Source organism: Chionomys nivalis, chromosome 22 (genome assembly GCF_950005125.1).
Source record: "Chionomys nivalis chromosome 22, mChiNiv1.1, whole genome shotgun sequence".
NCBI lineage: Eukaryota > Metazoa > Chordata > Mammalia > Rodentia > Cricetidae > Chionomys > Chionomys nivalis.
This window is the reverse complement of record NC_080107.1, coordinates 4787880-4815686: the sequence shown is the minus strand read 5'-3', so window position 1 is coordinate 4815686 and position 27807 is coordinate 4787880. Positions and strand designations below refer to the sequence as shown.

Genomic DNA, 27807 nt, shown 5'->3' with positions numbered 1-27807 from the left:
CCCACAAAATTATTAGAATAGCTAAATATTCGCTTCTGGCCAATTTGACTCCTCACAAGCAGATTTGAATTGTTGGAAGACAGCAGAACCATTGCCAGAGAGATAGAAGAAATTTTCTACCTAGAGGACAGGACTTCGAGCCAGCATGGTGTTCATCTATGAACCAGAACGACCAGGAGCAAGATGCCAAAATCCTGACCCTGCGTTAAAGGCTAGAAAAGAGGCACGCAGCCTCCTGAGACCTGCTCTTAGGAGCCCCTTTCACCGATGCCGAGGCAAAACTGTGGGTAAATGGACCTCTGTGTGGCTAAGGTGGTGGATGACAGGAAGGAGGAAGAGAAATTAAAGAGATTTCTAGAAGCCATGTACATTGAACCACCAAAGCAAATATTGAATTCACATAATCTATGATCATATAAAATATTTGAAAATATTTATTTACTACCTGATTAATATTTGCAAGCCGAAGATTTATGGAAACACAGCAAGGGAGAAGTAATTGGATTATAGCTTATCATGCTATTTTTAATCCAACTTAATAGTCAAGACAAAGTTCATATTTATTTTTGATATGCTAAGCATTTGCATGATATGAGCTTTTATTTAATTTCTACCATTAAAAGTTTATCAATGACAAATGTATCTGAGTTTTGATTTGTTTCTGGAATTTAAAAAAGTCTCAAGTAAATGCAATATGAACGGTTCATTAAGGAGGAGAACCAGAAAATTATTTATAAAATTTAGTCAAATTTGCGAACTCTAAATTATTTATTTTCAATCACAACTGGTTTCAAACTAGAAAAAAATTAAGAAAAATATGATTTAATAAAGTAAATGTTAATAAAAACCTTTAAAATAAATTTCATACATTAAGCTAGTACCAAATTGGTATAATCTAAGCTCTTATCTACAAGAAACATGCTGCTCCTTACTTTCACATTTGAAATATAATCACATTTTCAAAGTCATTTTGGAATAAAACCAGAGGTCAATTTCTTCGAAGAGTACTTAAAAATTTAAAGAACGTACTGTTAAAAATAAGTTTGATGTTTTTAACTTAATCTTCCATGCATGGTATTTATACAATATGTACTCCACTCAAAAATGGCTTTAAAATAGATTTTTCTGCAAGTCTTTTATATAATCTCGATCACACAGCACAAGAGGCTAACACTAAAGATAGAAGCAGGGGGATATTGCTCGATAAGGTGGGGTGTTTTAAAGGAAGCAGATCCTCCAGATCACGTATTTTGTGTGTTTAGCTGGGCTGTGTAGCAAGTGAAGAGCATAAAATGGCTGACAGGGTTTCAGTAAGCCCTCTTCTCCTCTGGGCTGTGACGCTGTCGTTTTTTTTAGAGAGATAAATTTGATATCAATACAATGTGACACAACTGCATCAAACCTTAATTTCGCTCACAGTGAGAAGTCGCAGGATTAAATAACACTGTGCAGTCTTTCAGAAAAGTTTATTGCTTCCAGATGGATTCAAGTTTCCTTTCAGCCCTGATTACATCTAATATGCACAGGGTGCCAACATTATAAAGGACAGAATCAAAAATATCATTTATATAGATAGCGAGGGGCTGCTGGGTGAACTCTTGCTTTCTAAATAGGTTCTAGGACTTAGGTCTTGACTACTTTAAAGACATAATAATAAACATTAAAATTTGTGTTATATTATTTAACTCTCTTGGATAATGACTTTTCTATGAAAAAGAAAAAAAAAGAGAAACCACAAATCTACAGGGAAGTAGCCATAAAATGACTCCTTGCTCAAGCTGCATGCTCTTTCCCCCATGTGGGGATGTGCCATGTGTCACACAGCATGTGACTTGCTACCAAGATGCCCACCTGTGCCTGTGTGGCTAAAGAGGCTTTCATTTCACTAACAAGAACACTACTAAGTATCAGCCACTGCAATCAGAAATAATGCCTTCAAAATATTGACGTCACATTAAAACCTGCAAGCCGACTTGCCACTTACATTTAGTGTTTGGTTTTACTTTCTTCTGTAATACTAGTAACACTACACGGATGTTTGCTTATATCTCCCCAAAACAAAGTGCTCTCCCATAATGTGAAATAAGAAATAAAGTTTCAAAAATAAATATATATAGGTAAGTAGGTAGGTCAGATAGATAGATAGATAGATAGATAGATAGATAGATAGATAGATAGATAGATAGATAGATAGATAGATGATAGATATATAGATGATAGATAGCATAGATAAAACTACATCAGCTCTAGCTAGTTTTTGAGAGAAAGGCAAAGAAAAGAGAACTTCTGTTTGAAGAAAGATTTTAGCCAGTAGATCAGGAGTCATTCTCAAAAATACAGCAAAACTATAATAGGATTTTCACTCTCCTACATCTCACAGGATGCTTAAAATGTTCTGAAAAAATACACTGCAAGTCCTGAAGTCATCTGACTGTAAATGAAAAACAATTTATTATGTATCCTTAAAGTGGATTAGGAATTCAAATTCAACTGGGGTCCTGAAGCTGGAAGAAAGGAAAAAGAGCATAATTTCTAGAAGGACATAAAAATGTACTGGCTGGAGAAATACGAGTGATTTCTATTGTAATTGCTACTCATGTCTAACTCTCTCCTGTGAACTGTCAGCAGAAACAAGACAAATATCACTGTGATAGCTTATTATCTTGATTTTCTTTAGAGAGAAGAAAGTTTCTTGATGAAAGGGATACAAATGAATGTTAAAATGTCAAGTGAGGATCAAAGTACTCTCAGATGTGACTTACAGTCCCATGTCAAATCAATAACAGATCAATGAGAGAGTTCAACTGGTTACGTTACAGGCACTAGAGGACATAATGCATGAGTTATTCACCAGCATAAAACCCATTAAGTATTTCTGACATCCCCAATATTAATAAGTGCTTGCGTAACTACCACCAATAAAATGGTACTTATTTACCATAATGGTGAGCTTTCCTTAAACTGCTCACACCGTCTTCAACAGAACACCCTTTTTAACTAAGAAGTGATTTGTGTGTGTTTATACGTGTATATTGGAGGTGCACATGTTTGCATATGAACACAGATACTTATGTGTGTGTGCATGTCCATACATGTATTTGTATGTGTGTGCTTGTATGTGCAGACCAGAGGACAACCTTGGGTGTCACTCCTCAGGAGCTGTCCACCTTGTTTTTGTTGTTGTTGAGACACAGTCTGCCCCTGGAACCTGGTGCTTGCCATGCAGGATGGGCTGGTGGGCCAGACTCCAAAGAGTCTCCTCTTTCCACTTCCCTATTGCGTGGGTTACAAGCACATACCATCCTGCCTAGCAAGTTTACTTAGGTCCTGGAGATAAAACTCAGGTCTTCACACCCATGCAGCCTGCACTGTACAGACTGAGCCATCTTCCCCAGGCCTAGAGTTTGCTGATTCAAAACTAACTTCAAATTATTGGTTTAGGAGAAGCACCAATATTGGATCAAATCTTGAGAGAAGCGTGAGACAGGAAGAACAGAAATCCTCAAACTTGCAAACACTTTACAGGCTGAGATATCTTTCCTTGGCCTAGACTGAATAATGTTAATGTTTTGTTCAAAAATACTAATATTTAATTATGAAATGTTATCTTTGGCCAGTTACGTTGGATACCTTACGGACAACATATTAGTAATTATTTAAATTTTAACTCACAGCTAACTCCACGGGCTCCCTGACGGAGCAGGTGTAAACCCCCTGTGGGAAAAGTACATTTTGGGAATTTTTGGAAGAGTCAAGATGTGGCCGATGCTTGGGAGAAAGGGGCAGGGAAATTCAACATGCAAATAGAAAGGCCAGGAGCTGGTATGTGACATCGGAGTATGTGGACTGTACTAGAGGCGCAGGATTTTACTCTTGTTGAGCTAGTGGCATCATTGGGAATACGCTGGTGAGGATATGGCCAGGGAGGGATGAGGGATGACAATGGCACAAGACTCCACAGTGCCTGACAGTTGCGTGGAGTGAGGAAGAAAGACCTGGAGCTAGATATTCTCCCAGTGCTTCTAGAACTACAGGATGAAACCCTTGCTAACCAGAGGGGCAGAATTCACAGCAGTGCACCTTTGGGGGCTACAGGGGGAGAGGTGGAGTTTTCGTTGCAGAACGCAGTAAGTTTAGGAAGTCTACTTGAAATTAGGAAGGCAGTTAATCCATATTATTCTTCTGTGTTAATCTATATTATTCTTGTGTGTTTTGCATAACTTGATTAATATAATGGATTATCTAAATGATGAATGAATTTGGGAGTAGATTAAGCAATTAATTGTCCAATCTAGGTTTAAAGAAATCATACCAACTGGGGTTCCCTTTGCACAAATGACTGTGGCTGTTGTCAAGTTGATTAAGTAAATAAATAAGTAGACAAACACTAACTGGGACAGTCATTCTAATTCAATCATTGCGCAATAAGCTTCCTTCCATGGCAAGTTCGACATCTCTTCCAAACCAAGATGGAATGACCCATTCTTGGGCAAGCGTAGAGGGTCACGTGGTGTGGTTGATATTTACTTACAATTACCTGGTTTTGTGATCTTGAGATTTTTCTTGTAGACCCCAGATTTTGTTGTGGAAAAACACACTGTACTGAGGAAGAAGGCATCCTCAGACAGTGGGACTAGACCCCAACCCACAGCACTGCTCTGAGCGCTGAGACACTAAATGAGGTAGCATGTCAACCCTAAAATGTGCGACTCCTATTCATCACTGTGGCCTATCAGACACGTGAAAACTATGCCATAGCAACGGAGGAGGCTTGGTTGCTAAGAATTTGAGGCCAGGTGATGGCTTATCTGTGAGATGATTATCAGCAACAAAATACAGGCTGATCATGTCAAATACACGAAATAAGACAGATATAGCACAATTATGTCAGAATAGCCTTGTGGTATAAACAATATCTGTACTGGAGGCTTCATTTACTTTCAAAATCATATTCTTGGAAAAGTAATATAAACAATTCCATATTTAGGTGCTCTTGATACTAAGTGGATAAATAGATCATGACCGCAAACAAACCCAGATATTTAAGGCTCAGGCTCCAAACCCAACACAATTAACTTCTGAAATACGGGTTAGAATTCTTAAAACTTTGCAGCTTACAACACTAGAAAAGGTTCACAGAGTAAGTTTCAAAACGATGTCTAGATAGTTCTTCTGTGACATTGACCTCCGTGGGGGTGTTGTACTGAACAGGAGAGGGCAAAGAGGGTGCACTGACTTGGAATCAGAGAGAAGCAATCAAAGCTAATTCTAGTCAAAGAGTTACTAAGGTACTAGAAGATCAGAGATGAGTTCAATTGTTTAACAGGCTTCTTGTGCCATGGGTATCCTAAAACAAAACTACATCCAGACAGCATCCCCCACAGGCTGTGCCCGAAACCTCAGCATCAACCTTTCAGAATTTGCTGTCCTGGAAACAAAAGCCATAGAAAGAACTCTCCCGACCCAAAACTTGAACCACGAGAATTGAGCTGCTGTGAACTCAGGACAGAGTTCTAAGTGACCTCGATTGTTTCCCTAAAACATGCAGTGTGCAGGTAGTTACTGCTTACACAGGATTATTGTAATCTAGCCCGAGTGGTTATTGCTGACACCAGCAAGGTAGTGCCCTTTGTTTGCCAAATTTTTGTTTTCCTAAGAACTAATCCTACTTCATAAAGATACGTTTCCAGGATACATATAATTACGCTGCGTTTAACATCTGTCACTTTGTATTTCCAGAGCCTCCTGGAGCCAAGATAAGGATGAAGTTCTCAGTCTGTGTTAAAAGGGAAACGGCTAAAGGAGAAAATGATTTAATACATAGAGCAGTTGCTTCAAAGAAGGCTTCACTAAGTGCCATGGTTACTTTTCACTACTTTCAAATACAATGAAGTCATCTGGGTCTCTAAGATTATTCCGACAGGGCCATCATATTGTTTCTTAGTATCACGAATTGTTCTGAATCATCTTTCCTATGACTTCATATTGTAATCTTAGGGAACCTTGCACTTGGGTGTCTTCCAAATCCAGCCACCTGACATAAGAAATCACTTCTGGTCAAATATAGCTGGGAAAAAAATACTGGCAGCCTCTTTTCTAATATTTCACCCTCAGGAGCACAGTGGATTCAGGTAACAGCACAGCACCGCCTTTGCAAATGTAGGTCAGAATTCTGACTGAGCTCAAATGGGTCTTGCTCAGACCTGAAGGAAGCAGAACATCCACCTAGGTCACTTCCCCTGTGGCTGTTTAGTGATTCAGGTATAGAATCTGGTAGCCCCGTGAACTTCGCAATACTCAAAATAATTATTTGCCGGTAAAACTCACATCTAAGACGTGGAGATAAAGGAATATTGATTGTGGTACCAAAAAGAGAAATAAACATCTAATGAATGGCAGGGGACCAGACAGTAATCTGTGTCTGAGATCACCAATCATCTTCGCAATCAAAGGCAAAGCATGGTAGCTCCAAGCTCACACTTCGCTAAACATTTGGAAAATGAGCAAAGTCATGGCAATGCTTGCTAAAAGTACTCAGGTTCTTTTCCTCTCGCATTTCTCCAGTCTGTGCAACCGAAAGATTTGTGTTCACCCTGTATTTAGACCAATCAGAACGACCAAACTCCTCAGAGCCCGAGCCAAGAAAACCTACTTAGAATAAAAAAATTAATATTTTCCAAAATTATTTCAATATGCTTTATTTCATTTGGACACCCTAGCAATGTTTATTTCTTGGTTTTGTTTTTTATTTTGTTGTTGTTGTATTCAAATCAAATGATAAGCCACACCTCATAGGAGTAAAGGTTCCTTGCAGAGTTGGAGAAGATTAAATTACGATTTTTTTGTAGTAGACTCATCTATTACGGGCTATATGGCCCAGAATTCATACAACACCCGTCCAACCACTGCCCAGGGGAACTGTATCTGCAGAGAGAGCAGTGATGCCATTAGCTAGTCTGAAGGGAGTCTCAGGGGAGAGCTAGTGTCCTTAGAAGACAGACAAGATCTCCCTCTTGTGTGCTCTCCCTGTTTCCAGACCTAGGGGAAAGGCCATGCAAAGCAGCCAGAAGGCAGCTGCCTCAGAGCCAGTGAGAGACACTTTATCAGAAATCAGCCCTGGGGCACCTTGGACTTTCAGCCCCAAAAGCAAGAGAAAGTCATTCCTGCTGTTTAAAGCCACCCTGTCTGCGCTCCTTTGTTAAGGCCTTTCCAGTTAATTAGTAGCCCCACTTCCGTACCTTACCCCACATTAATTTCTTACTCTTCATTTCCAAACTGTCTTTTGCTGAGTGGTCCGTTCTTTTATCATGATACTGAAACATGGCTACCACAGAACTCAGTGATTTCCCTTCCCTTGCTCTGGGTTCCAACACCTGCCCCTGTGTGGGTACTGAAGAACAGCCAATGCCAAAGAAGAAATACTTTAAATACATGCTTAGTTACTGCTGATTCTATCGTTCAAGTTATATTGAGAAGCCACTGAATTATTTTAGGTAGCAATTCATCAAGATAACAAGGGCTGCAATACACCAAGATTAAGGTAACTAAAAACTTGTTTAAGATTGAAAGTATCATTTCTGATACGACTCCCAGCGCTTGCCAAATGGGTCAAGTTGAAATCTTTTGAGTCCTTGATATTCTGACCCCTTGATATTTCCACCGTTGCTTTTTTAAGTCATCTACTAGAGCAAGAGCTTCTGAGCTTCCAAACCTAAGAGCTCCTACACGGAGCTTCTAGCCAAGGCTAGCCTGAAACTATGTGGATCTGTGACCTCCTAGGCCTGTTGTCCCCCACCTGCTCAATGCAAGCGTCTGTGCCCACAAATGCAGTCCTTTCCTGATTCGGGGGCCGAAGGAAAGGTGTGAGGGGGTCCTAGATGGAGAAACTGCCTTATGCACAGTATATCCCCACTTTTAGGGTATCCACCTTCAGAGCGCATATGTGAAAATTTTCAAATCTCATAAAAATACTCCACGGTGTAGAAAAATAAAGAAGTCTGGGGTTTATTCTGCAATCTTTCCCTAAAAGCAACATGGTCGGGTGTTTACATTTTGATTTTCCCTATAACTTTCTAACCCTTGCCCATTTCAAATTTAAACCATAGTCTGACACAGAGTCATTGTAAGACATTTGACATATAGAATGTGAAGTACTAAATATAATATTAGTATGGTAATAAATATAGTGTTGTGGTGAAATGATTAAATAAAACTCTGAATAAATTGATATACTTGGATAATTTATTATAGAAATAAGTGTGTTTCCATTTATAAAGTGTTTCCACAGTTCCAGAGCTGTTCTTTATCTTTGCCTTTTAAATTTAAAATACTTACTGACCTTACTCACTCCTATATCATAATCCATAAACTTTAAAAGGCATTATTAAAATTCAGTGCTTAAGAGGGCCTTTTAATTTGGAAATATTTATTATCCTAAGGCACAACTCGATTTCTCCTTATATATAGGGATCAGAGAGACAAAAGGAAGAAATCCAATTATTTAGGCAGTAATCCCTTAACGCTAGGATTTTGTTTTAATTATGAAGAGTGTGTCTTATTAAAAACAAAACAAAGCCTTGTCCTTTAAGGGAAGAAACCTGATGTTTCTCTAGTGAACATGTAAACAAAACTTCCTAAATAATGCTTAAACAAATTAATTTTGCTATTCTTCTATTTCCCGTGGTATTATTGGCTTTTTAAAGGGGCATAAGCTACAAGACATGACACAATCTTCATGGAAATATGTTTCTTTCTATTACCCCCGTCCGTACAGATAGCACAGACAAAATTAAAATTCACCGTGCTAACAGCTAATCAAAGTGTAGGAAACAAAGATTCATTGAAAACAGCTAAGTAGTTATTTATATAACAAATACCACTCCAGATATGCACAACACCTGAAAACTGCTTCCAAGAATGTGTCCCCAAGTCTCTTACTCCTCAAATACCTTGTGTGGGGGAGATAGTTCAGAGAAGTAGAGATGATAAAGCAAGCTGTCTCCTCAGGAAACAGGGAATCACTGGGAATGACTCTTATTCAGGCTCGCTTCGGTTGTACACAGAGACAAACTAAACCACAATTTGGGAAAATGATATTCCCTTTGGATCCATCCAACCAGCCCACTTAAGCGGTTGAGTGTTGGGCACAGAAGGCAGAAGCAGATCCTTATTTCTCAAGGGACCCCCCAGTCCCTGGCTCTCCTATTTCATGTCTAGATGAAAAGCTACTCAGGCACTCGGCTTCACCTTGGGTCTTATCCTCAAGACTAACTCTTGCAGGGATCCTTGTCTCGCCACCCCCTGCCCAGTGGAACTAAGTTCTTGATGAGAAGCCACACAGATGCCATGGAAGCCAAGGCTGCGCCATGAGAGATGGGCATGGAACATGATGTCAGCCGAGCGGTGGCCAGCTGAGGAACAGAAGGTTATTCTAATGATGTAAGGCACCCAAGGGGCCTAGAGGGACCTAAGAAAGCCAGAACTACTGAATGAACATGGAGATATCAATGATGGCACTGCTGAGACCCTGCATGTGAAAAAGGCCAACCGCTGAGACAGAAAAGCATTCAGCAGAAAATAAGAGTGCTGTTCCAGTCACGTCAAGACATGTTGTGGACAGGACCATAACCACTATGTTTGTTTGCCTTATCAGGTTCAGGTTTAGTGGTAAGTGTACAGGTGACACATTTAACTAATAATGGCTTTTAATAAAATTAGATGGAAAGTCTATCAATTTCCCAGAAAGAAAAACAAAACAAAACAACAACAACAACAACAAAAAAAACCACAAGGGCACATACTCAAGGGGGGTTCGGGGTTCTCATTTCATACAAGGGCACATACTATTCAAAGAGAGTTCGGAGCCTTCATCAATATTCTACACTCACTTAAAATGCCTCAAATGGTAACATATTTATGCAAAGAAAATAATATGTCGTGTAAACAGAGGAAAACAAAAGATAAAGGGAAATGAGAACAAGAGAAAAATAGGAAATAAAAGAAAATGCCAGCTAAAGGTCTTAATTTCTGCTGTTCTCCATCAAGGCTGGTACTGAAGGAAGGGCCCCAGACTGTCATACATGACCCCTGTTACCTCCCCGATGCCCGTGAAAAAAGGTTCCAAAGCCTTTTCACTTCCATTTCCTTTGCCTGACCTTGCACAATCACTAAAGACAATAAAAAAAACACTAGCAACCCAACAAGCTCCGAGGGAACAAAAGCTAAATCACTACTAAACATATGTGTTGCTGTGTATAGACAACAGTATTGTGTGCACTGGAAAGTTATCTGGGGTTTATAGGGATCCTAAAGGATCTGTTAAAAGAGTATCTTTTATTTTCAAATGTCAATCAATGACACAGTTGAAAAAGCATCACAAAAGGGGCTTTTAACAATACCATGTGTAGGTAGCATCGATTTTTCTCCTAGTTATGAGATAACAGTGCTGGCTAAATTTATTGATATCGATATATAAAGCATAAAATGAGGCTAAAGTGGAATCTCATATCTTTTCATTTAAAATGTTGACTGAAAAACTGGAAAACTTAAAAAGGAAACTGTAGATACCACCACAAAGCTAGCAGATGTGACTTCGGGTCATCTGTACAAAAACATAAGCATATGCTAAAGAAATCTGACACTATCGTGGAATCAGTTGATGTCTAAAATAATAGCAGCTCCTTATGTCAATGTGGTAATATCCGTATCAAATGCACAACGCATTATGTTGCAACAGTGTATGCAGACAAAAGAGCATGCTCGCAGAGGTAATGGCCGGGGCTCTGACCAAGCTGGAAATGGAGTACAGGGTACTTCCAGGAAGCGATCTTTGTGCTGAGTTGAAAGCGATGCATGGCCTGGATTTTCAGAGGTGGCATTTCAACAGCCTTACTTCGACTTTTATAAAGGCAGAACAGACCACATATCAGCGTCTGACTTTCTATAGGGACCCCCAACTTGGCCTTATTTACTCAAAAATAACGCCAAGGATAGGTGCTAAGTTTAGAATATAAACAAGAACCCCTTTACCAGTGGTTTGAGTGTGGTATCCCGTATCTATTGGCTGAGCGATATGTAGCTGTTGGCCCAATATCTTAATGCAAAGAAGCACACAGCCTTAGAAGTGCAGAATCTACTTCAACACAGAAGGCTGAGAACTTCTATGGTACTACTTTGGGCATAGTCATCTCACCCCAAATGAAGCTGTGAATAATAAACACAATGGATACTAATTAAAATGTGTTGACTGAAGGACTTCAAACCCTCAAATGCAAAAAACATCCCATAGGTGTCCTTGTTAGGATTCACACAGTACACCTTGGGTTCCAGAACACATCATTCCCCACGTATAATAGGATGCAGAAGTCCTGCGAGGACCTAAGATTCTCAAGTACCAAGATGGCCCAGGAAAACAAAAGTTGACCCCTAAGGCACTAGTTTTCCAAGATGTTTCCAGGACCAGAGTACATTTGGTCCTGATGCAAAACATTCACACAACCTGAGAAATGATAGCTCTCTTCAGTTTAGACACTAAAGGCATTTTTTTTCCTGAAATGTGACAAATGCTAAAGTTAATAAAAGTAAACGACCTTTATGAAAAATTCAACCTCTACATTTTTATTAGTTTCCTCAAAGTATTTAAATGAAATATTTAAATACATGTGGGATATTAGTGGCTATTAAAATATATTACCTCTAACAAGACCTTCAGCATTATTTTGTCTGTATAAGGGAACATCACAGGAATATACTGTCACCCCTTCTTACTCTCAAAGCACGGAAGCATATATAAAATACAAGAAACGCCAACACAGGGCAGCAGCCGCTCACTGCTATGCTATTATTCTCCCAGTACATATGGACATGATAGTTTGAGTAATATGTTTGTAACATCCACACATAACTGAGCTAAACATTAATGTTTAGGTCAAACCAAAATAAGATTTTAAGAAGTACATGAACTTTTCATAATCTTAAAATACTATAAAGTTATTTTCTATATTAAAAAATTGACATATTTACAAACCGCAACTTCATACTTTTAATTTTCCTAATAACTGCTGGAAACATTCAAAGATCATAACCTTATCAACAGCTAACAATATTTTCTAGATGTAAAAACTCTAAGCTTTCATTAATCCCAAGCAGCAGCTTCCATTCCATTGAGAATCAGGATACAGGCAGGAGAGACCCTGAGGCTTCTAGAAAAGACAGACCTTAGGTTTATGTGTCTTGATGTACAGTCAGTCTTTCAGGAGTAATTCCTCTCGAAATGCCTGCTCGAGCAGTTTCCCTTCTGCTGGGCATTTTACTAATCCCTGACCCATTTGATGCAGGGTCTCTGGGAGGATTTGTAGCAGAAGCAATGCTTTGTAGTCTATCCATGGTTTATAGATTACCACACTGAAAAGTGGTGTCCCCATTGCAGCATTTTTCCCTTGGGCGCGACATCCTCCAAGTTCTGTGATCATTTCCCACACATCCATCCTCCCTGTCTCCACATACTGCCCCCTTGGTCTTCTGGTACAGGAGCCGCCATCCTCTTCCATAGCCCACTGGTCTGTCCTGCCTGCCACCTTGATTGCCTGTCCAAACCCCAAACAATAAAACAAAACAAACAAAGACCCTTGATTTTCACAAACATCCAGCCTGCACTGCTCCTATTTAACATTCAGGTTGAAAGCATGTGTTAGCGCTGTATCCAAGTTTTGTGTTATTACTGTCCGTTCCTTCTCTGTCCTTCTAAGCCTACGTAATCCTACACACACCGTGTACTTACTCTCCAAATAAGCTCATTCTCAAAAATCTCTCGCATATTCTCAAAAAATTCTCAGGACTGTTCCCTTCTCTCTTTGTCCATGTTGCTAACTCCCAACCAGACTCAGAGGCCATCTTAAAATTCCCTCTTATCCTGTTGGTTCCCCAGTACTCCTTCTGCCTACAGAACAAGATGCTTTTCTTTTCTCTCCAGCTGCTTGCCCATGATCATCCACAATGCCCTGCAATAACTCACCTGCACAAAAAGTAAGCCACCAAGTTATTTTCTTGCTGCTGTCTCTCTAAGATATTTTATATGCCTTAAGGTAGAAACTGTCAACCTGATTATGGCGTCTAGCAGAAACCCCAGCATGTAGTGAGAGCTCCCTAAATGAAGTAAAAACCAACGATTTAATAAGAGAAACACAAATTAAAGTGTGCAGAAATACCGTTTCTCATCTCTCAGGCTTGTTTTGAGGAAGACTTCTTAGAAGAACATTTCAGGAGCTCTCAAGTGATAATGACAGAAAAACTGAAAAGCATAATGCATTCAAGGGATTTGGAAATCTTGGAGAAGTTTATAGATATGTATTCATTGATTCAACAGTTCCCTTCCTAAGACTGTTACAAAGGCACACTGGGAAAGGCCCAAAAGTGGTGGCACTGGGGCTTTTGTTGCACATTGTTCACAATACCAAGCATCATAAGTTCACACCATCACTGGACATCCTGCTGCACTGTGGACACACGGGATAGTGCAGGGAAGAGGAAATGGCTCTCCCTACATCATGGTGCAGAGCGCCCCACGACGGCATGCTGCAGAGCGCCCCACGACGGCGTGCTGCAGAGAACTCTGCAGAGTGGAAAGATGATGCATGGTGTCACATTTTAATTGTAAAAGTCCAGCAAGGTAGGATAGTGAAATATATGCATGTCTTGTCTTAAAAAGTAATAAGAGAATAAACCCCAAACGTGGAGAAATGGCTCTGTAATTAAGACCTACTACTGCTCTTACAGAGAACCTGAGTTACAGCCCAGTGCCCACCTTGGGCGGTTCACAATTGCCTGTACCCCCACTCTGGGGGGTCACAACTCTCACCTCCGCAGACACTTCACTCATGTGTACAACCATACACTCGGATGTGCATACCCACATGCAATTAAAATTTTTGAAACTAAAACTAAACAACTTATTAAAACTTCTATTTTTTATAATTGACTCAGAAATTACAAATGGACAGAGAAGTGTAACAAACTCTCTTGCTAACTGCCTTAAATTCTGAAAGAAAGCATACAATAAAGGTTTTAGGATTCGAGTTGGGACCCTATCACTATGTGGGATATGGGACCAACAACTCCCGAGGGTACTAGAGGACTAGGTTCCCTGAAGGGTCAGCAAAACAAGAACTGCAGGCACAAGGGCCAGGTTGTCAAACTTTGGATCCAATCAACTCCATTGCTAGTAAGTCTTGGGGCAAGTAATTTAATGTCAAGAGTACCAGGAATAAAGTTCCTTCTATACTACAAAGCCTTGTTGCAAAGGTTAAGCAATATAAAACACGTAATACAGAACCTGGTGGGCTAACCCCAGTTGATGTGTAGTTGCTGTTTGCAGCCAAGCATAGGGCAGTGTTGTGTAGCTGCAGTAGAGTTTACACAACACTGATTCTGGTGCAAAACCATGGAGCAGTCACAGGACTCCCATGATGCCAGCTGGTCTGGTAGTTTAGACTTTGTGCTTACTGTAGTCCATAGCATTATACTGATGACCCAAAACATAAAATGTTGTGAAAAATATTTTCTCTGTATGTAGGTATGTGTGTGTGTTTGTGTGTGTGTGTCTGCCTGTTTGTATACATGCCCGCCTAGTTCTAGATTTAGTTACTTCTTACATTGAGAATCCCTAAGATCTCATTTACAAGTCAAACTTTAGCAGAAGGTTCAGTTTCCAGCAACTCCCTCTCTTTTATTTCAGTCCTGATCTTCCTTTTGCACAACCAAACTTTGGGAACCACAAGATTATAGGAAGAATTATAGCTAGAATTCCTTTCCTCTGGTACCACACATATGTATGAAAGTGCACAGAGGCAAAACCCACTCCATCAGCATGCAACACTCTAAAACTGTACCAGTCGTGCAAAACGCTTTTGAGGGGGCTGCGTTTAAAACTTGGCAATGCTCTGCCGAATTGTCAAGGAGATCTGAAGTGCTGTCTAGTCACCAAACATTAGGTGCAGTGACAAGCAGAAGCAGCCACACAGCAAGACCTCACAACTGCAAGGAGTTGTATCTGCTATATTCCTGGTCCTCTTGAACAATGCTAACCTGCTCTTGTCAAATTGAGTGGATACAAAATTGTGCCAGTGTAGGCAACCATCTCCCGCATCCAATAGTACTCGTTTTTCTGTAGCCATTAGCTCAGCTCTTTGAGTCTCTCTTTGCCCTGTTTATATTTCTGTCGTCCTCTGTAAGGCCTCAAGCTCTGGACAGAGCCATCTGGATCACATCTTTAATCTACTGACCTTCGCCATCCTCAGCCCCCGAGTGACTCTCACTGTGTGTCCCTGAGGGGCCGAGGAAAGATTTGTCTCCTCTCCCAGGGGGCTCTTGTGAACCAGTCCCACTTCCAAAGGGCCCACAGGAGTAAAGAGAAGGGGGAGGAAAAAGGAGAAGAAAACAGGTTAAGTCTGAAAGTGTTGTCTTTGGATGGGACCACGTGGTCTCCTCATCCTTTGGAATAAGCACTAGTCCACAGAACATCACAAGGTCAGACAGGATGCAGGCCATTTCAGATCAGTAGCAGATAGGTCGTTGTCAAATTTCAGTTCAGACACTAAGCACAATGACTGTGGTGAATAACACGATGGCTTTGTACTCTGTCACTAGCTTATTAACCCACAAATAACAAAAGCTGCAGCGTAGACTCCAAATAGTTTAAAGTAACTGCCACTTTAGGATTTCCAGGTTTAAAATTGTTCATTTTTTTGTTTGTTATTGCTTCTGATTTGAGTTTGGGGCTTAAGCTCCCCTGCCTTGGCCTCCTGAGTCCCACCATCCCCAGCCTGGCACTCAATTGCTTTCCTTGTTAACAGGCCACTCAAATGGCATGACTCTCTCCATTCTGTGCTGGGACGAACATTTTGAAAACTATACCTCCGTGAGTAGAAATACACATTAAAATTACATGCTGAGAAGAAAGAAAACTTTTTCTTTTGTTTTTAGCAGTACTAGGGACTGAACCCAGGACCTCATGAGCATTCGCTCACTGAGCCAGATCCCTAGCTCTGCCCTCTGTTTTATTGTGGCACTATCTACTGCACTTGTCACCAGCCTCTTCCATGTGTTAGACTTCTGTAAATTAAAATTCAATCTCACTTCTCACTTTTGTTCCTCTGACAAACTAGCCATGGCTCTGTTGCTCAGACAGCTACTGGCAGGGGGTGGGACCAATTTAAAATGCAGCATCCCACAAGGCCTGACTGGCAGTCCTACAATGGAGAAGTCACTATTTGTTGTAAGTTGTTATTGTTTGTCTTGTTATGATGAAGACCATATTATCTTAAAAACAAAGACCTTGGGTAATTTTTACATGACAGACACCTGAAAAACTTTATTAACAGGGTAAAATACAGTTACTACCTAAACTTGAAACTTCATATCCAATGTCTTTTAAGAATTCCTTCAAGTCCGATCACTTTGGAACATCCCACACTGAGGGATTTTCTTGCTAATGTGTAGGCTGACGACTCAAAGCCTCAAGTCTTACTAATTACCGCTTCCCTAATTCACATGAGGAGCAGGTCATTTTGGGGGTTAGCCCCTGCTTCCATTATTTGTGACCACACGACCCTCTGACAGATGTCTCCGTTTGGATGTACACAGCAGAGCGCTGGGTATCTGTTTCCCTTACATCTGTTCCCAAACAGCTTAGGCAGATTAATGCTTAGAATATACCCTGCTCTGCAGAGTCTCAAGTAATCAGCAACTCCCCTTGTCTTCACAATAATCATTTCTGAAAAAAAAATTGTTTTGCTTTCATATTTTTCTACATTAATTTCTTGCTGCTAAGTTCCCAGTAAGTAAATGTGTTTGTATCAACTTGTAGATGGAGAAAATCACTTTGGCTCGTAACAAGAGGTCCCTTCAAGTCTCTGTTATGAAGCCTGGTTTCCTGGATTTTACTGGTCACTGATCTAATTCAGCTGAGCTCAGAACTGTGGTGGGAATTTTTTTTTTTTTAAAGAAAACAACTTTAGATTGTGTCAGAGGTTGTAAATGTGTAAAAATAGAATTGAGAATCAAAATTAAAAGCTGAAACCCTCATTTTCTATAAAAATGATTGAAACATAATACTTTAATGTTAACATAATTATAGAGTCTGTTCAGAAGTTTGGGAGAGATCATGTGATAATAAAGCAAAATTAAGATGGGCTAAGATGTCCCTTCTGTCTAATATGTGACATTGGCTGGCAGACAATGTCTGAGGGGGAGCCCTGGCCTATTTCTCATCACACCCTGGTGCTGGGGAAGTGAAGCGCTTCCTGTTTCCCACATAGCTCTTCTAATGAGAAATTCACTCTGCTACAAAGTTTCTGTCATAAAATAAAAGTTTCTCCACACACACCAAAAGCCTACACCCACTGGCCTTTCAACCCTTACTTTATTTCATTGGATAAAAATGCCCTGGTTTCTATTCTTTAGTCCACAGCTTCTCAGGTGATCAGAACTGGTGGTCTTTGGAGACGTTGGTATAATACAAATCCTTCATTTTGCAGGGGAGTAACAAGTTCCAGAGTTAAGACCTAACAGCTTTAGGTATCCATGCCTGACACTCTATACCACACATGCAGAGAGAAGTGTACGGCTCCGATAATGCATTCACACACTCCAAGGTGGTGATTTTAGTGCACTGTGAATCTGGTGTAATTCTATTACTTTTCACCACCTATACTGAAAATCTGAGTGACCTTCCCAGCCCAGTGGTGAGACTTGTTCGTGAGTTTTCTTTTAGATGACCATATATGTGCACGGTGTGGGTCACCCAGAATCCTCAGCGCAATAAGAAAGGACAGAGGAGACACGTTCCCAGCATGAGAAACATGGGGGCTCTTGACACGTTCAAGGGAGATCCCTAAATCCATCGTTTGTAAAGGAAGTACAACTAAACTTGATCTAGCCCAATGCCCCCTCGCTTTCTCTATTAGTCACTTTTGTTTTATGGGAAAGATTTAACATCTGGTCACACAAGACAAGAAAATACCTTCTTGCTTGGGAATTACAAAGTCTTGCACCTTCTGCTCCAATCTAACGCTCCAAACTAAAGATCGCCACATGACAAACACATGCTCCTAGGAGTGTGTCACTGGCTGAGACAGCAGTGAAATAGGCAATTATTACTGTTGAAAATATTAAACTTTGGAAACATCTGTGCTGGTAACAGCATTAGGCGATCAGCCATAGAATAAGAAAGATGAATTCAACAGTTCTGACTGTATGCACTAGATCTACAAAAGGACTAGGCTATCACAGTCCATCGTAGATCCACGAGAGGCCCGCAGAGCTCTAGCCCTCCCCAGGGAGCTACTGTCTACTGATGGATTCTGAGGGAGGAACAGTCACATCTTTAATTGTGTAGCCACCGAGGAGACCCCCAGGCTTCAGGGGATAGATGAAAACTCAATCGCACAAGCAATCCTGACAAAATTTCATGGGCCTCAAGAATTCAGTGCTTGTATTATAGGTAGGAGAGAGACATTGGACAAGATATGAGACCACAATAACCAGAATGCACCTTATACAAATATGAAATTGCCAAATAACAAATTCAGGAAAAGTTAAACTGTAAGCAGGTGATGTCAGCTGTACCTGTCCACATCTTCCTGAGCTTCTCCGTGAATCTCGGCACCTTACACCCTGTCCTACCACCACGTGGAGAACTGCCTAGACTGGGCCCTGCCCTTCACCTGCTCTGTCTTGGCAGAGTTCAGGTCTCAGGTTTATGTGACCAAAATTTACATTTGGTCTCAGAAATCTCACCTTACTCCACTCTCATTTCTTTGGGGTACTGCCCACTTGTAGATCACAGACAGCTACCTTGTCAGCTACCTTCTACCAACAGGAATAAACCCATCTATGATCCACAAGTAAGGCAGTCACAATTTGCAATTTTAATCAGAAGATCATTACGAAGCATTGCAGCAATAAATAAAAAAATAATCCTCTGAAATGGATAATGCCTTATGATCTATCTAGTTTATGTGACAGTGCTAGATTCCTGGTCTTTATAACCCTGAAGCTGAACGAAACAGAAACTCCCTGCTAGACTCTCACAGAAAAAAAATCATGGCAACACTGACTCTTATGTTAGAAATATAAAGATGTGCAAGGAACTTGTCCTCTAATGAGAATAAAATGGTTATTCATGTTTCAGTATATGAAGCTCAAATGCCTAATGAGAATGGGGAAAAATATATAATGAATCTTCATTAGTTTTAATGAATGTAAACATGGAAGCATTGAAAGAAGAGCAGAGGAAGCTAATTCTGGGTAGCGGGGGTTACATGAAAAACTTAGTCTATGGGGCTCTAGCTCTGTCATCCCACCTAAAACAAGGTGCTGAAGTCTGAGGACCACACTGAGAAATAAAGATGCAGAACCAGACAGGTGTGTATCATCGAGACCTTTTGCTATGTTAGAGAGAGCGTCTCCTAACCCATTCCCTACTCGGTGGGTTTTCAAAGAAACATTGTTACCATTAGGCAAAGTGGAAGCCAAGAAGACAGACTCACCACTCTGATCAAGAAACTTTTGGGGCTGGAGAGATGGCTCAGAGGTTAAGAGCACTCACTGCTTGCTCTTCCAAAGGTCCTGAGTTCAATTCCCAGCAACCACATGGTGGCTCACAACCATCTGTAATGAGATCTGGTGCCCTCTTCTGGCCTTCAGGCAGAGCACTGAGAACACTGTGTACATAATAAATAAAACTTAAAAAAAAAAAAAGAAACTTTCGCTTTTATGTGTTATATATGCTGTAGAATAATCCTTCTGTACACTGTCAAAATGTGTTGTTCTCATTATTAAATTAGATTTGGGGGGGGGCAGAGAGAATACTGGCAAGAAGGGTAGAGTCAGAGGAGTTTCCAGAGACATGGAGAAGAAACAGGAGGAGCAAGATGAGAGGTAATGCCACGCACATAGCAGAATGTAGATGAATAGAAATGGGTTAATTTAAGTTGTAAGAGAGAGTAATAAGCCTGAGCTATTGTTCAAGCATTTGTAATTAATAATAAGACTCAATCTGGATATTTGGGATTGCTGGGTCGCAGGGAAACTCCACCTTCAGTTATACATTGGAGATGTGCTTCAGAACTTTTTTTTATAGAGTTACTGTTCATTTATTTTTCTTTTTTGAGGCAGGGTTTCTCTGAGTATTCCTGGAACTTGCTATGTATATCAGGCTGACCTCAAATTCAGATCTGCCTGTCTCAGTTTCCCAAGTGCTGGAATTAAAGGTGTGCACCACCACAGCCTGGCTAAGAGTTTTGACTCTTAGAGTGGAGAAGGGAAGTGACAGTCCTCCTGTGGAGGAATTACTACTTAGCAATATGTATCGTGGTGCAAGGCACCAGATAAAACCAAAGCTTATGCGGTCAGCAGTCAGTCACAGACTTGTTCACCCAGTGAATGTCTGTGCATCTGGTACTTGCCAGGATGCTGGGAATAAAGAAAACAGATTTCTGACTGTCTTCCTTTCTCCAGATCTGGATTCTGTCATTCTTCAGTTACACTGTACTTAAAGAGCCACATCATGTGGATGGCAGCAAGTGCTCATCCTACTTCTGCCTAAGGATGCTGACCTTGGGCACAGACAGCACCCCAAGGTAAGTGAATCCTAACCTCCTTTGCTGTAGTGGAAGAAGTAAATCAGGTTAAGGACAACGGTCCAGCATAGTGGCTTTATCCACATCGTCTCTGAACTTAGGCTTTTCACTTTGCTCCTTGGCCTAAGTATAGCACCCCCTACTGTTTTTACTATTAGTCCCAATAGTTCTTTCTGAACTCACATCTTATATGACCTTTAGAAACACAGTAATCCCCCTCTTTGCCCATCAGAAATGTGTTCCAGTGGGTGTTTCAAACTAGGAATGGTCCTGACCCCAATATACAAGCTCTGTCAAACAACAGCAGTTGATCAAATATCAAAGACATCTACAAAGCTACTTTGGGACAATTAGTACATACAGTTTGGATATTCTGAACAGTTGGAATATTCATGGGCTACACTGGCTGGAAAGAATATGTAGAGTCACAATAGAGCAGACTCCTTGGGAACACCAAAGTATGTAGAATGAAGTCCCCAGTGAAACTGAAGAGCAAGGTGCTGTTGGCATCAAGCCAATGGAGTTACGGTCATAGGAAGGAGAAATTCATAAAGAGAAGGACTGGAATTTCCCATTGGATTGAATGATAAATTGCATCTAACGTTTTTCTGGGCACTTTCAGCAAGAGAAAGAGAGCAGAGTTGAGGGATAAGTCAGAGGTAATTCAGAGGAGGAGTTGTATGACACCATTCATTGAGAAGATCTAGAAACTGATTAGACAAGGAGAGAAGAAGGCAGGGAAACAGAGAGAGGGAATCTTTGAGGACCCAGACCATGGGCTGTAGGGAAGGGCAAGTCTTGAAAAGGAAGGCTAATGCCTAAAAACGAGGAGACAGCATCCTTCCTTAGCCCAAAGAGAGACTTCATTGGTGGCCTTGAGAGATGTACAGCCATGGGTAAGCATACATTACGGGAATAGAAACCAGTTGTTAAAACGGAAGAGTCCTAAGGTGGGTAGTTTCAGTAGGGATGGGGGAGACCATCATAAGTGAGAGGCTATGGGGGAGAGATGCTGTGAAATAATTCTAGAAGAAAGAAAAACAAGAAGACCTTTATATTTTCTACTAAATTAAACCGGAATTTGTCCTCAGGCCTCTGTTGACTTTAGGCATATTCTATTAAGAGTGACTGTTGCTTACCAGCTATTATGTCTATACAATAACCTTTCATTTTTCACTCTTATTCCTTTGACATAGGATGTCTTTCCAGCTCATAACGTAAATTTAGTGAGATGAATTGTCTCCTCAAAGTTCAGATCCTGTTGGAACCTCGGTTAGATCCATACTGGGAAATAGTATGCCACTGCAATTCAGCTAAGAGATTATCCTAAATTTGGGGTGACTTTGACTTTGACACCAACTGACCTTATTAGAATGGGAGGGAAGACATGGAGACAATGTCAGTCCATGTGAAGACGTGGAGCAATGGAACCCACAAGCCATGGAATGCCAAGAGGCGCCAAGCCTAAAAGACACAAGGAAGGATTCTCTGTTCTTCAGAGGGGATAGGAACTGAACTCAGTATCTCACACACCCCAGGCAATCCAGCAATGAACTCTACCACTGAGCTACACTCCAGACCCTCACTTAACATCTTGATTTCTGATAATTCTGCAAATCCTTATGAAATACCATTAAGCTCAATTTTCCTGCCTCTCCCCTGATTATTTGGGATGTAGGGATGTAAACAGCTAATCAGTCCTTTTATGCTAACTTCCCTATTATAAGAAGATTGCTTTCCTTCAAGCACACTAAAATTCTTCAAGAGGACACCCACATTAGATCATCTCACAAAATATTGTTTACTTCACGTTTAGGGGATGAGTGACTGGTCACAGCCCCAGCCCTTGGGGTCACGTATTTAGGTTTCAGGCAAAGACACTAATACTTGGGTTGCGTCTTCGAAACATTCATCAACATGTCTGAGCACCAAATAGCAAACCATTTAACCTGTAAGGGAATAACTGCTCACAGGGCTAATACCTTCCTTAACATTTCTTCGTTTAAAGAAAAAAGGCCCAAATTATGTGCTGGTATGTCTAAGACCCCCACCTCCATCAGTGGGGCCTCACAAACTTCATCTCTACAGAGAAGGATAACACAGCGGTTCCTCTAAATCAGCCTTGAGTCCAGGAAGGGAACCACAATCACTGTGGTCACTCGCTTTCCCTGCCAAAAAGACCATCAATTTGTCATAATTCCGGCAGTGGTGGCCTCCAAAAAAAGTACATTAGTGTCTTTGTTCATCAAGCTCAAGATGGACAATATGGGGAAGACCACACAGTATTTTGTTCCATCAATGAAACTGCTAAGATACTACAAGTTTAAAAGTTGAATGCTCTGATAACAGCTCATTGATACCATGCAATATTATTCAGAGACCTCATCACCCCAGCCCTGCCTTGGGATGCCAGCCAGATACCTGCCAAGCGATAACAGCCAAGGCCTCCTCCACCACACACCTCAACACCATGCCCTCCTAAGTGTGCTAGCTTGGGTACAGACTTCTCCCTGCTCTGGAGCCCCTTGGCTCATTTTCTCATAGCTCCTGTCTACGCCGCTGCACCCCACTGCACCCCACTGAGTTTAGTAGAATGCCTCTTGAGCTGCTGACAAATGAAAGGGGCGGGCTTCTGAGGAGCCAATATTAGAAGCTCAAGGTGTGTTAAATGCCAGGTGTTAATTGCAAAGACAACAAGCATGCTCAAAGGGAGGGAGAGAAAACCGAAGGGTCTGAGGGCAAAATTAAACAGAATAAGCATTTGCAAACTTCGGAGCAATAAAACTGTCAAGAGAGCTTTCAAATTCTATTACCAGGAGTGCTAATTAAACCTATTTTTCCTAAATCACCACTGCTAGAGAACAGCATTTCTCCAACGCGATCTGCCTCTGCGCTACAGGCCCGACCTACACGAGGTCTCCCTGCACAGTCTGAATGCTCTCAGCTTGTAGGTTAAATTGGTTCCCTGGGCTAATCCAAATTCTAGTTATAAACATTTACATCCCCTAACCCAGGCTGACTTACAGACTAACAGGAAGAGTCCACAACCCGGCGCCTCACTTATAATCTCAAAGGTTCAGGAAAATACTTCATCTCGGGTTTTCAAAACACGTGAAAACATTTTACTTAAAGCCCAAGAAGCTTTGCTGAAGTGAACATCACTGTGTCTGTCGCTAGGCTGGAATTCACACTCCAGGCTTATGCTGGGCCCTGATGATGGTTTCAATTTGTTAGACTTTTGAACTTTTGAAACTTTAAACAATGACTTTACCGTTATGTGACAAACGGTAGTGCCAGGAGTTTTCTCTCAGGGGCAGGAGGAATCAGCCGTTTTTAGTTTTATAATCACGTAGTTAGTTAAAATAGGCTGTACACCACATTCCACTCTTCTCAAAGGCACCTCTAACTGGTGACTCGAAATATTTCTAACTGCAAATTGCAACATCGTGTTTTCCAATTAAGACCTTTAAGACGGTAAGTTTAAGTAAATAGAAAAAATTCTGTGATGCGATATTCTTCAGAAATTCATTAAAAATCGGGCTTCAAAACTTGTTACAAGTAGAAGGTGAACTGCAACTTCCTGGTTTGCAATCACCGCCCCCCCCCCCCACACACACACACACCAGGAGGCCTGGAGGCTGAAAGTCAGCTGGGCTTGTGTCAGGGAGAAGGCAGGAGGACGTGGTGGCGTGGGAATATTGGGGGGCCGCCACTCACCCGCTGGGAGCTCGGGCTGGATGCGCCGCCACCGCAAGGTCCTCTCGCCCAGCACCACGTCACAGCTTTCCCTCTGGATCTCAAAGATGCCCCGAAGCAGAACCCGCTCAGTCACCGCCTCTGGGAGCTGCGGGGACGCGAAGGGAGTCCCCTCCTCCATGGCGCCCACCCGGCTCCCGCGCTTCCCCCGGAACATGGCGCGCGGGGCGAAACTGGGGACCCCAGGAAACCTTTGGGAAGAAGCGTGTCCACAGCGTCTGTCTGGGCCGCGTCCCGTGCTTCCCGGGCAACCGTGCAGCGAGCACGCAGGGAGGCGGGGCGGGAGGGCGGGGCCGCTGGAGTTTCCCCTGCTCTGGGCCTCCAGTGCCCTCCCTGGGCCATAGCTGCCCAGTAGGAGTTCCTGGGCTGTGAGCATTCCCCAAATTGGCTAGGTAGGCATCGCCTGGCCTGGTGCTTGTTAAATAGAGTGCAGGTTCCAAACTGGCTTGGTAGGCATCACCTGGTTCTTTGTTAAATAGAGGGCAAATCCTTTAGGCCTAATTTAGGACTAGCGCTCAGGAGGCAGAGGCAGGCCGGCTTCTGAATTTCAGGCTTGCCAGTTACATAGTAAAACTGTCAGAAAGAATAAAAGAAAGGAAGGAGAGAGAGAGAGAGAGAGAGAGAGAGAGAGAGAGAGAGAGAGAGAGAGAGAGAGAAGAAAATCTGTATCTCTAAGAATAAGAATCTACTTATTGGGTATTGAAGAACTTGCTGGCCACGAGACAAAAGAGTTTCAGTGTGACAGGCTAGGTCCACCTTACCTGGGGTCTCCTCCGAGATTCGCCCAGGAGCTACGTTTCCTCTATGACTATGTCTGTCTCTCTGCCTAGGAGTATCCACAAACTCCTCATTTGCTCAGACAAACGTACATCTTACAAAGTTACTATTAAGGGCAAGCACACCCCTGGTGTAGTGTAGCTATTCAGAGCCTTTCCCCAGATGCCCCCTCTTCAGCCTCGGCTGTGCCTGCATCTGACGCTGCTTTTGCCATCTTTGAGAGACCGCAAAGAGCAGGGCGTGTTTGGTGAAACGTGGCCACTGTTCAGCAATGAGGCCTCCGTGTTTACCTTTAGCTTCCTTCAGACACTAGGGCTGGCTCTCCGCTGTGACTACATATTTGACTTACCTGGGAGTGTTTTGCTGTTTAATCCAGTTGTCCTGACAACTTTTGAAGACGATTAAATTGCTATCTTCAGGGATGGCATCCAGATTTCAGACACAGTTCCACGTGTAAATCCAGTTTTTGGTCAGGACTGAGAATCGCAACCAGAAAGTGAGAGTGGACTGGGCGCGAAAGAGGGATTTACAAGATCTTCACAGTGCTGCGGTATAGGGGAAGTTAGGTGCTGAAGGAGGACTTAAAGCCAGGGTCTCCTAAAGATTCCAGCCACCCCAAGGCAGCCAATCTGCACTCTGTTCTGGTCAGACTTGGTCAGAAGACATAGTTGCAGGAGTGTTGGGACCATTTGGAGTCCGGCTGCTCTTCCCTGCTAGAGATCTTTACTCTCCTTCTGATTTGAGTTACTGAAAGCTGTGTCAAAGTTGTTTACCAGCTCTGCTTCACGGGCACGTGCTGTCTTGCTTTGAAAATCAGAGGATAAGGTTTTCACCTGTTGGCCCACCTGACTGTTGGGTATATGAGCCTCCGTGGTGCTACTGAATAAAGGGCTTCTTACCAGTGACTAGAGATCCGTGTCCCTGTCTCTCTGTCTGTGTGTCTTTGTTTGTTTCAACCTCCAGCCCCTTGCCCGAAGCTCGGAAGCTCGCAAACTGTATGGTAGCACATAGAGCGCAGACAGGCGTTGCGCACTGCACAGGAGGGTTTTTCTGGTCTCAAAGCTCAAACTGTTTGCTGTTGCCAAACCTTTTCCAAACATAATCTCCAACATGCCAGGCCTGCAGGGACTTAGGTCCAAGGCACTGAAGGCAAATGCTCAGCCTTCCTGGGTAGCACGAATTCTAATTGTTCTTAATAATAAAAACCCAGAGTTAGCTATAAGGGTTAATGCTGAAGATCAGAGAAGCAGAGCGGCCAGCCACTAGAGAGTTCTTACCTCTACCAATGCTCAGACTGAAGGGGAGATCCAGTCTCTACAAATCTTCTGACTGTATCTCCAGACTGTGTCTGACAGCTTGACTCCTCCCATCTTCTATTCCTCTCCCTGCCTAGTCTTACCACTTTCTTTGTCTACCTCTCCGATGCTGGGATTAAGGTGTGAGCCACCACCACCTGACTCTGTTTCTCTTTGAGTCTGGATCAATCTAGTGTAGCCCAGCTTCTTGTACCTTCATAGGGATATCCTTCTTTCGGTTGGCAAGGTTTTCTTTTGTGATTTTGTTGGATATATTTTCTATGCCTTTGATCTGGAGTTCTTCTTCTATCCCTATTATTCATAGATTTGGTCTTTTTATGGTGTTCCAGATTTCCTGGATGTTAAGAATTTGTTTGATTTTATGTTTTCTTTGACTGATAAATCTATTTCCTTTATGGTATCTTCAACCCTTGAGATTCTCTCTTCCATCTCTTGTATGTTGGTCATGCTTGCCTCCGCAGTTCCTATTCATTTACCCAGATTTCCCATATCCAGAATTCCCTCGGCTTGTGTTTTCTTTATTGCCTCTATTTCCGTTCTCAAGTCTTGAACTGTTTGAAATCTTTGCTTTACCTGTTTGATTGTTTTTTCTTGGTTTTATTTGATTTCTTCCATTTTTATTTGTCCTTTCCTCCATTTCTTTAAGAAAATTTTTCATTTCTTCTTTAAAGGTCTTCATCATCCTCATAGCGTTACATCTAAAATTGTTTTATTCTGCTTCTTCTGGGTTAGGACGACCAAGTCTTCCTCTTGGGTGGCCGCTGGGTTCTGGGGTTGCCATGTTGCTTTTTAAGTTGTTGAATGAATTTTGCCTTGGTGCCCACCCATCTCTTTTTCCATTGGTGCCAGCAGTGTCTTTGCCTCTTGGTCTAATCCTTGCAGTGGCTGTCTGTGACTTTGGGAACTGTTCTTGGTCTGCTCTGTACTGTTGTTATCTGTGTCTTGGGGAGCCACTGTGGTCTCTCTTGGCCCACTCCTTGATCCACTCTTGGCAGTCACAGCCTGTGCTTCAGAATTTCTCTTTTGCTCCCTTCTGTGAAATTGCAGCCTGTGCTTCCAGGTTCCTCTGAGGTCACGGGGGACAGGAGGGTTTGGGGGTGGAGTGGAACTGGTAGCTTACAGAGTCCTATCAATGGGATGGGGGTATTGGAGCAGGCTACCTCCTCACTCACCTTTCTATCCTTTGCCTCCCACTCAAATCCTGTGCACTCACCCTTATGACTCACATCTGTCTTCTGACCTCATGTGTGTGCAGTAGCATGCACAGAGACAAAAGCCACATAAATGGAATATGATGGGACCCACCTGTAACTCCAGGTCTC

At 41.9% G+C, this 27807-nt stretch overlaps 1 protein-coding gene across 1 annotated transcript in view; it reads right to left on the bottom strand.

Moving 5' to 3' along the window:
* Cerkl (ceramide kinase like) overlaps positions 1 to 24623 on the bottom strand; it is an 85405-nt gene extending 60782 nt beyond the window's left edge. The window contains exon 1 of the mRNA XM_057755420.1: positions 24354 to 24623. Coding sequence (XP_057611403.1) covers positions 24354 to 24549 — 196 coding nt within the window. The 5' untranslated portion in view covers positions 24550 to 24623. The remainder of the gene's footprint in view (positions 1 to 24353) is intronic.
* Positions 24624 to 27807: the final 3184 nt, after the last annotated feature.